Raw genomic sequence first — 11,038 nt, 5'->3', positions numbered from 1 at the left:
AGGATAAGGCATTGCAGTGTGACCATCCCCCCTGGGGGGGTGATTTCTCGCTTTCTGTCTCTCTCTCTCTGTCTCTCTCTGTATGGTGAGCGCACGCGCCCTATAGCAAAAACCTCTAAAAAGCAAAAACCATCTACCTGGAAATCTTTCATTAAAAAAATAATAATAATAAATTTAAAAATAAAGAGAATTTGGGAGAGAGTGAATATGCATCTCGAGTAAAAGAAAAATAGATTTCAGGACCAGCGGATGTCGTGGTGGTTAAGACACTGGACACTCCCATGTGACCAACCACGGTTCAAGTCCTAGACGTGGTGGCTTGCTTTCTTCCTTTCCTTCTCTCTCTTTGTCCCTCTCTGGTCAAATTAAAAATGAATGAATAATAAAATTAAATAAATCATTTTTTTAAAGAAAAATGGATTTAATTTCACAGTATCATAAGATTGGTACACTTAATTTCAATTCTGGGATTTCATCAGTAAGGTCTATATAATCACATTGATTTCTAGCTGTACCATATTAACGTTAATTTGCTACTTGTACACATGAACTTAGTTAAGCAGTAAAGGGAATTACTGAGGAAAGTATCCCTATCAACCTGTGGGGTGGAGGTCAGAGTTTTGATGATCATAGAGCGTGGAGGTGGGTACTTGTAGTTGTAGGGTGCCAATGGCGTTTTACATCCTGATGTAATAGAGTTAGATTTGTGCACTATATTATATGTGTTACACTTTAATAAAAAATTGAGGTAAAAAAAGTAGACAGGGGGCCAGCAGGTACGATAGTTGTTTAGGCACTAGGCTCCCACATGGCTGGCTGTGGTTTGAGTCCCGGACCCAGTGGCTTGAAACTCACACCGGATGTGTGCATGTGCGCCCCAAATCCTGAGAGAAGAATGGAGGAGAAGGGACTGAGGCATGGCCATTCCCTCTGTGGGGGGGGGGTGATTTCTCGCTTTCTCTCCCTCTGTCTCTCCATAACCAAAATTTCTTTCTTTTAAAAAAAGAAAAAAGTAGGTAGGTCTTATCACAGTTATTTTAGTCTAATAATATCATGTGATTCTAAGATAAAGGCTTCAGAATTATTGTGACATATTTATACCTTGTGTATAAGTCTTCAGTCTATCTGAAGATAAAAACTAAATTAAACATTTTCAGAAACTGAAATGAAATGCAGTCTGTTTTCCTTTCGGTTAAATTCAGTACTTAAGCTTCCTTCTGTGAGTAGTTCCTTGTAGAATGCACATCCAGTGCGGCATGTTTAATTAATATTGATCCCAAATGTATTGACGCTTAAAATCCATCAGCGACCACCAGATAGCGTTCGGTCCTTTGTGTTCACGAGTTACTTCCCATTTAATACATGAGGAGATACAGACCCCGAACACTGGGGGACTGTGTAGCCTTCTGAGCCCTCAAAAGGGTGCTTTGAATAGGGGGATTTGAAAAGTTCATGGAAAATAGAATTAGAGGACAAGTTTATTTGGGTACAAAAAAAGAAATCCCATGCATGGATGTTTTTGGTGGATATACATTTTCCATGAACTTTTTGTTCACTTACCAGAGGGCATGTGCAGAGAAAAAGTAACCCAGGGGGGTGTGGTAACGGCACAATCTTTCCTTCATTTCTCCATCCTGTCAGCATTTTTGAGCACGCCCACACATACACTCAGTGGGTTTCGTTTCTTTTTTTTTTTAAGTAATTATTTAATTTTATTTGTAGTTTTTTGTTTTGTTTTGTTTTGAACCAGAGAGAGACAGAGAAATAGAAAGGGAAAATGAGAAAGCAAGCTACCAGGTCAGGGATTCAAACTGCCGTCCAACTGGGAGTCTAGTACTTTAACCACCATGCCACCTGCTGCCCTCCTAAGTATATTTCTTAAGCCATCAGACCGGGTTTTGAACTGCGCTCCGCCATGTGGGATCGGGCTCCCAGTGCACAGAGCTCGATGATGGCCCTTTGGGGCTGCCGCTCCATGAACTTTTTTGAATACTCCCCCCCCCCATTTGGAAACGGTTTGAGTTGTGTAAATGCCCCTAGAAGATGCTGGTGCCTTTTATTTTGTCTTTAAACCTTCCTTCTGAAATATCATCTGAATGATCTGTTAGCACTGCGGTTCAAATAATAATTGTGGCTTTCCTCTTACATTTCAGGCAGTTCCTTTCAGTCTTGACAGCGTTGCAAATTCCATTCACTCCTTATTTTCTGAAGAAACTCCTGTAGTTTTGCAGTTGGCTCCCAGTGAGGAAGTAAGTGGTAACAGTTTTTATTTAAGGTGCTTTACAAATAAGCTATCATCATTTCATGGGAATCAAAACAGTTTTATGAAAAATGCCATTAGACCTCTGTGGATTGGAAGGAATCCGTAGCATGTGAGTAACTTCAAACTGTGGATTCTTTTTTGCAGAGAGTGTACATGGTGGGGAAGGCAAACTCAGTTTTCGAAGACCTTTCAGTCACACTCCGACAGCTCCGTAACCGCCTGTTTCAAGAAAACTCTGTTCTCAATTCACTTCCTCTCAATTCTCTGAGTAGGAACAATGAAGTAAGTAGTGTAGTTATTGAATGAATAAATACATATCATTATTCATTTCCTCCTTTTATGCTACATAAACTTCTGAAATTTTAGAAAATGAAAAATTTTGCAAGTCTGACAGAGTAGATTCTTTTGTATAATTTTCTTCCCTTTTTTTAAAAAAATTTTTTTCCCCATGCGAGAAAGAGAGATGGGGGGGTGGACAGGCACCCCAGTGGGATCTTCACATCACAATCCACCCCTAGCTTCAACCAGCCCTGGATTATGGGTATACACATGTCCAGCATGTTCAGGGAGGTCTCTGGACATGAACTCAGAACCTTCCCATGAGGGTCAGCCTCATAGACATCACATTACTGATTATGTCATCATCCAGTGCCCATAGTGTAAGTTTTTAATGAATCTCATGAATAAAGTGATGCCTTTTGCAAGTTGAGCTATGGTAAATAGTATCACAATCTAGGAACCAGCAGGTGGCATGGTGGTTAAGGTGCTGGCACTCCCACATGGCTGACCATGGTTCAAGTCCTGGACCTGGGGGCTTGCTTTCTCACTTTTCCCCTCTCTCTGTGTGTCTCTCTCTGGTCAAATTAAAATAAATGAATGAATAAATAAAAGTAAATAAATAATTCTTTTTAAAATATAGTATCACAATCTAGCACGAGGGTTGCCAGCTATTAATCCAGACGAGCCAGATGTTGTAGTGTCTGTCCGGTGGCTGGTAGGCTATGTAGATCCGGTAACATGGGGGCCATTATTTACTTCCTCGACTGATGTGTTGCCTCCTCCTTCTCATCGGTTCTCAACACTCCGGTGGAAGAGGCCGCCCACTCCTACTTCTGACTCCTGTCCTTCAGCTCCATCATCTGCTCATGTACCGTCACAACCACATGGCGTGCCACCTGTTTGTCGGCCAGCCCCCCCCTGGATGGCCAGGCCCACCGTCTTTTCCTCTCTGAGGCTGAAAGGTTTTAAAGGAAGTGAGCAAACTAGGCACTGGCAGGATCTCATTGCAGTGTGCCAGGGTCACCTGAGGGCCTGAGGAAAACTCAGGGTAGAATTTGGATGTTCTACCGTGGTCTCATGGAAAATGCATCTACTGAGCGGTAGTCACTGTGCTGGGGATGGCTGTCACCTGTTTGTCAGGGAACTGTTTTATTGTTTTCTTTTGCTTTCTTTATTCATGGTAGAATGCCTGCCCATGCACGTAGGAGGAAAAAGAGAGACAAGCACCCCAAATAGGATCCTCAAACCACAATCCCCCCTTACCTTCCACCAGCACTGGGTCATGGGCATACACATGTCCAGCATGTTCAAGGAGGTCTCTGGTCTCTGGACATGAGCTCAGAACCTTCCTCCAGCCCTCCAGCCCTCCAGCCCATCTGATCTCAGGCACTCACATACCTGCCCAGCACATTTTGGGTCTGCTGGGCCAGGGATGTGAACCATGGTCACCAGGTAGGATCCAGCTTCTCTTTAGCAACATATTACTGCTGTGCTACAGAGCCAGCCCAGAAACAATGTTTTGTATGTATTTTCCATTGAAATGAACCTGCCAAGTGGAGGACGGGTTTTTTGTCTGTTTGTCTGTCTGTTTGTAGAGATTTTTGCTATAGGGTGCATGTACTTGCCAGAAGACAGAGCCAGAAAGCGAGAAATCACCCCCCAGGGGGGATGGCCACACCGCAATTCCTTCTCCTCCAGTCTCCTGTCAGGATCTTGGGCACGCACACATGTGCCCCCAGTGTGAGTTTTAGGCTGCTAAGTCCAGGACTCAAACTCTATTCAACTATGTAGGAGTCCAATGACGGAACCAATATGCCATCTGCCTGTCCCGCAGGACGGTTTTCTGAATTCAGTTACGCGATTAACATTTGTAATATCCCGTGCTTTACTTGAGAAATGGCAAGTGCAGATCTCCGAAACGTATTTCAAATAATGCTCATTTCTTTTGGCTCTCTGAAGGTTGACCTGCTCTTTCTCTCTGAGCTGCAAGTGCTACATGATATTTCCAGTTTGGTAAGTAAGCTATTCTCCTTTTCCAGTTCCATTTCTTTGGGTTTCTAGAGAATCCTTGAATGATAGTGAAAAGTTGGACTAAGTATGCCCTAGACTTATGTATGATCCCATGAAAATTGAGAAATTAGTGGTGACGTTGGGAATTCTGAACTCATCTCATGGTACAAATTATTCTGTATTTCTTTCAGGAGCAGCAGTATATCCTCCAGGTACACTGGCCTGGGAGTCAGAACACCCTGGCTACAGTCCTAATCTGGCCATTGATAACGTTAGACATTGACTCTTACATCCTCGTCCTTATTTTCACTTTTCATGGGTTCAGTTATCTGTGGCCGGTGTGGTCTGAAATGTTGAAAAAGAAAATTCCAGAAACCGTTCATGAATTCTTAAAAGTTCCGTGCTGTTCTGAGTAGTATGATGAAATCTTGTACTGTCCCACTCTCTCCCTGCTGGGAAATGAATCATCTGTCCAGTGTATTCCCTCTGCATAAGCCACCTGCCCATTCATTCGTTAGTGGTTATTGGGTGGACCGTCGCGGTACCTCGGTGCCCCAAAGCACATTTTAGACTGTATGTCGTGGCAAACTGGTGTGGTTCTGTTTTGCCTAGTTTGGTTAGGATAAAACTTCAGCCAGCTGTTTGATGTCTTACTTTATCCACACTATTTTTTTTTTTCTGATTTGTTCTAAGTTGTCTCGTCATAAGCACCTCGCCAAGGATCATTCTCCTGATTTATATTCACTGGAGCTGGCAGGTCTGGATGAAATTGGGAAACGTTATGGGGAAGACTCGGAACAGTTCCGAGACGCCTCTAAGATCCTTGCTGATGCTCTACAAAAGGTAGGTATCACTGTGCGGTACGAGGCTGGAGCGTGACCACTCACTTCTGGCTTCCTCGTGGAAAAGTCTGCTTTGTGCAACACTGTTGGTTGAAGCCTTCCTTGACTTCTTCGGGGGTCCTCTAAGGAAGTGGCCAAGGATGGAGTAAGGTCAGAGATGTGTATTCGGATGGCTCTTCCTAGTGCTGGAAGGGGCAGCATTATCCTAATGATCAGTAACTCCAGCACAGTACTTTTTTTTATTGTGGTAAAATGTATTTGCTTGTCGGGAAGGTCATGACAGATTTTTCCATGTTTTTCAGTGCAAAAATGCATCATGACTTTCCCAGCGACCCAATATATAACATAAAATTTACCCTTTTTAATCATTTTTTAGCATACAGTGCAATGGCATTATGTCCATTAACATGGCGTGCAGCCATTACCACCATCCTTCACCAGAACTTTTTCATCTTCCCTAGCTGAAACTCTGGGGACCAGCAGTTAGCGTAATGACTATGTCACTGAACTCCCATGTAGTCAACTGCGGTTCGAGTCCCGGACCTGGTGGCTTAAACTCATGCCGGGCGCGTGTGCGTGCATGCCCAAGATCCTGAGAGGAGAATGGAGGAGAAGGGATTGTGGCATGGCCATCCCCCCTGGGGAGTGATTTTTCACTTTCTGTCTCTCTGTCTGTCTTTCTGGCAAGCGCACGTGCCCTATAGCAAAAACCTCTCAAAAAAAAAAAAAAAAAAAAAGCTCTGTCCCCCTTAAATACCATGGAATGATCGAAATAAAGCCCCTAGCACAGTGTCAGACATTTAGCAGATGCATAATAAATGCTAATTCCCTTAAAGTTATTACCCGCAGCTTTTCAGTGCAGCTTCACGTTGAAATCTTTGTCAGTATTTGTGATTAACGAGGGACTACTTAAGGAAGATTCCTTTATTTCCTTCTCCTGCTTTCCTTCCCCCAACTTCTATGCTAACAAGTTTGGTCTAGTTTTGAAGTTATTTTATCTTGAATATTTGAGTATTTAAGGCTGTCTAAAAAGCATATGGAAAACGTGTATTAATGAAAAACCTATCCATGGATTTCAAAGTTTTTTACAGCAGAATAAACTTATTTCATTCCATTTTTCCATGACCTTTCTCAAGTCCTCGCATATGTTAGAGTGTGGTACTTTGCTGAGTATTTCTTAGATCATCAAAATCTTTAAGACTTGCCTTTTGTAAGACCTAGTTCATGAGCCATTAGGTAAGTGTTTGTTGTTCTTATACGACTCTTAACAAGTCTGTGTTGGATTTTAAAAAAGAGTGTAAGGTAGTGCCTATGTTAATTAGCTCGATTGAGCCTTTTCACTGTATACATGTTTCAGAACGTGTTCTGCAAGTTTTGTCAACTAAAAAATGAAAAAATGCATTTGAGATTTCTAATCCTGTCACAATCACTCACTTTCAGTTTGCAGATGACATGTACAATCTTTATGGTGGGAATGCAGTGGTAGAATTAGTAACTGTCAAATCATTCGACACATCCCTTGTGAGGAAGACCAGGACCATCCTTGAGGCAAAGCAAGCAGTGAGTACCTTTTAGATCCTGCCGTAAGACTATAAAACTATTTTTTAAAAACTAAATCCGATATCACCTATAGGTGGCATGAATGAGCAGTCAGTAAACCTGGAAAACAAGTTCAACAGGCTTCTCACTGGCATACCTACCTATGCGTGTGTTACAGCATACTCAGTTCTTCCAGCTGTTATCAGATAATGCAAGAATTTGAGTTAGGGATCAAAATCAATCTGTCAGAGCTGATAAGATAATTCAGATATTGGCACCAAGGAAACATGAAAAGCTAATCTGAAGGGGCCCAGCAGGTGGCGTGGTGGTTAAGGGCACTAGACTCCCGACCTTGGTTCGAATCTTGGATCTGACGGGCTTGCTTCCTTTCTCACTCCCTCCCTCCCTCCCTCCCTCTCTCTGGTCAAGTTAAATAAATAAATAAAGTGAAATAAAATAATTCTTTAAAGAAAGGTTAATATGAGGGAGAGGCACGACTCTGTCATCCGCTGCACTCAGCTTTTCTAAGAGGTGCATTGCCTTTGTAGCATGGTCTCATTTTCTAAAATCCTCTCTGTACACCTCTTTATAATTTTTATTTATTTCAACAGTTTTTTGGTATGTATCTTGGTTTGACTTTAAGCATTTAGAGACTGCTGGCCATGTGTTTTGTTTTTTTTTTTAAGAAAATGTGTGTGTGTGTGTACATGCCCATTGCATACGTACATACACAACAGCTTCAGCACAACCTGGTGGGGGGTGACGGGAGAGAGCAGTGTAGATACTCCGTAACAGCACGTGGCCCAAAGCATTAGTTGCAGTTGGCTCCCTGGCTTACCGCAGTCAGATGCCCAGTCATTTCTATATTCTCCCCCTCGGACCCGTGTGCAGTCCCTGCCCTGCTCAGTTTCACTGATCGCAGTGTGGGGCTTAGGAGTAAGAGGGTCAAAGCTAATGCCGGTGTAAGATAGTCTAGAGATGGCTGGCTTGGTATTGTCTCATTCTCAATGGATTGAGGTGGAAACACCTCTGTTTAAGACAGCATGGCAGGCTGGATGATCTGAAAACATTTTCCCCTATAAAATACTTGGAAATGCTGGATAAAAAGTAAACACTCTGGAGCCAGCAGGTGGCGTCGTGGTTAAAGGTGCTGGATTCCCACATGGCTGACCACAACTTGAGTCCCAGACCTGGCAACTTGCCTTCTCACTTTCCCTTCCTCTCTCTGTCTCTGTCTCTCACTCTGGTCAAATTAAAAAATAATAACAACAAATGGAATGAAATCATTCTTCAAACAAAATAAGAAAAAATAAACACCCTTTTAAGTGTGTAGTTCAGCTGTCAAGAAAGTAAGGGAAGGGAACCAGCAGTTGGCGTAATGGCTATGTCGCTGGACTCCCACATAGTCGACCGCGGTTCGCGTCCTGGACCCGGTGGCTTAAAACTCACGCCGGGCGCGTGTGCGTGCGTGCCCAAGATCCCGAGAGGAGAATGGAGGAGAAGGGATTGCGGCGTGACCATCCCCCCTGGGGGGTGATTTCTCGCTTTCTGTCTCTTTGTCTCTGTCTGTCTGGCGAGCGCACGCGCCCTATAGTGAAAACCTATCCAAAAAAAAAAAAAGAAAGAAAGAAAGGGAAGTTCTCACAGAGTAAATAAAGAAGAGGAATGCGAAGTCTGTAGTTCGCAGGCTGCCCTGAAGACGTTTCCCAGTTAGGTTACACAGCCTCCTGGGTGTGGGAGTGGAACTGACACCTCCGAATACATGCAGCTCGGGACGCCGGGTCACTTGGCATGCATATATTCAACTTGAGTAAGAATCGCCAGCTTTTCTCAGGCAGCTGGACAGGTTTGTATTTCCGCCAGCAGTGCACGCATCTTCCCTCCGCAAAGGCTCCCCTTCTTGCTGCCGCTTTATCTAAGTAGCTGGAAGCCACTTAGGAGTAAGTCTTGCCAGGCAGATCAGCCATCGCCAGTAAACGGGGGTCGTTTCCTATCTTGAACCTCTTCCTTATTTTCCTTTTCCTTTCGTTGTAGAAGACCTCAACAAGTCCCTATAACCTTGCGTACCAGTATAATTTCGAGTACTCAGTGGTTTTCAACATGGTGCTCTGGATAATGATCGCCCTGGCCTTGGCCGTGATTATCACCTCCTACAACATCTGGAACATGGATCCCGGGTATGACAGCATCATTTACAGGATGACAAACCAGAAGATTCGAATGGATTGAACTTTTCCTTAACGCCACACTTAGAAAAGGGGTTCGAACATTAGCCGTTTTGTTAAAATCTATCTTTTAGTGTGGTTTTAAGTAGATCGTATACTTTAAATTTATAAACAAAAAAAAGCAAATTTTGTTCTCTATTTTGTGTGTGCCTGTGATGTTTTCTTTTTTAGAGTGAATTAGTATGAATTAGTATTGACGTGAATCGAACGTGTCATATAGATTTCCATAATATGCTTGAATATTATAATATAGCCATTTAATACATATTTCATTCCATTTAATAAATGTGGGAATGTGCACTGAAAGAAATGTAAAACACGTAGAATAGTTTGTTATTTATGTTGGGGAAATGCACTGAATTTATTAGAGAAACTCCTGAACGCTCCACTTGCTTACACAGGACGGGGGAAAACCGCATCTGGGCTGTTGTATACTATGAATTATTTGTACATGTCTTCATTTGATGTAAATATCTCTGAAACAAGAGAAAAGGTTTTGAACTTAGAACAGCCAGCCCTAAAATATGGATGTGCTTATACAATCGCTTCATTTTGGAACTGTATCCGGTCAACAGAGGACAGCTGTTTTTTTTTTTTTTCTTTAACCTGTTCGGCAAGTGTGGTGATCCGTATGGTCTAGTATGGAGATTAAAAATACTACATTAATCCAGGAAGAAACTAGCTTTGTGGATTATCGATGCTTGTAATTATTATATACAAAAACAAATCTTTGGGGACATCTTGAGGCATGAATATAAAATATATTTATTTCAGTAACTTTTCTCCCAGTGAAAGTTACTATGGTTTGTGGTACAACTTCATTCTATAGAATATTAAGTGGAAGTGGATGATTTCTACTTTTCATGTGGAAGTGGACCAATGTCTACAAAGAGTGGCAAATAAAGTTAATAATGATTCCAAATTTGTGTCATTGTGATGCTATATTTCATTGTAAAAACCTAACCAAACAGGCTTTTACTTCATCAGAATTTGCGGTGTTGTTATGCAAATAGTCCATGCAGGTTTTTTACATTTGTTTATTCTCACTGCCTCTGGAGATTCAGCATCAGTATAAGGAAGACATTTTAATTATCATTCTTGTTACTGAATTTACATGGAGTATAGGATAAATTCACACTTGACTATATAGAAAAGGTTTAAATTTTCTTATAGCTTTTCATTTTTGGAGAGGTTTTTGCTATAGGGTGCGTGCGCTCGCCAGAAAGACAGAGAGAGAGACAGAGAGACAAAGCGAGAAATCACTCCCCAGGGGGGATGGCCACGCCACAATCCCTTCGCCTCCATTCTCCTCTCGGGATCTTAGGCACACATACATACGTGCCCGGTGCGACTAAGCCACTGGGTCCGGGACTTGAACCGCAGTCGTCTACATGGGAGTCCAGCGACATAGCCATTATGCCAACTGCTGGTCCCCCTGTAGCATTTTTAAAGATGAATAAGCAATTAATTGGTTAGCATATTAAGGAACTCTCTAAGGTAGAGGCTTAAGGTTACAATGTTAATTCTTTTTTTTCTTTATTCATGATAGACATGTGCAAGAGAAAAAGATTGGGAGAGACAGAGACAGACAGAGGAGCATCCTCTACAGGGTCTAGTTACACCATGATCTCCCCTTCCTCCAGTCCTCTAGCCCACTGGATCTTAGGCACATGTGTGTGCCTTACATGTTTCAAGCTGACCAGGCCTGGGATTTGAACCACAGTTGCCATGTGGGATCCATCTTCTCTTGAGCAGCATATTACACTGTACCACATAGCTGGTCCCAATTTTCTTAAAGGATATACATTAGGAGACCAGCAGTTAACGTAATGGCTATGTCACTGAACTCCCACGTAGTCGACTGCAGTTCACATCCCGGA

General features: G+C 42.5%; 1 protein-coding gene across 2 annotated transcripts in view; it reads left to right on the top strand.

The window, feature by feature from the left end:
- ATP6AP2 (ATPase H+ transporting accessory protein 2) overlaps positions 1 to 10,080 on the top strand; it is a gene marked incomplete at its 5' end in the record, with an annotated part of 17,458 nt that extends 7,378 nt beyond the window's left edge. The window contains 6 exon segments of one of the 2 annotated variants that reach the window (XM_014587946.1): positions 2,154 to 2,249; positions 2,408 to 2,545; positions 4,502 to 4,555; positions 5,246 to 5,395; positions 6,835 to 6,954; positions 8,971 to 10,080. In XM_014587946.1, the coding sequence (XP_014443432.1) occupies positions 2,154 to 2,249; positions 2,408 to 2,545; positions 4,502 to 4,555; positions 5,246 to 5,395; positions 6,835 to 6,954; positions 8,971 to 9,162 (750 nt within the window). 2 annotated transcript variants of the gene reach the window in all.
- Positions 10,081 to 11,038: the final 958 nt, after the last annotated feature.

This window comes from Tupaia chinensis, unplaced genomic scaffold (genome assembly GCF_000334495.1).
Source record: "Tupaia chinensis unplaced genomic scaffold, TupChi_1.0 Scaffold000248_2, whole genome shotgun sequence".
NCBI classification, from domain to species: domain Eukaryota; kingdom Metazoa; phylum Chordata; class Mammalia; order Scandentia; family Tupaiidae; genus Tupaia; species Tupaia belangeri.
This window is presented reverse-complemented; position numbering and strand designations above follow the sequence as displayed.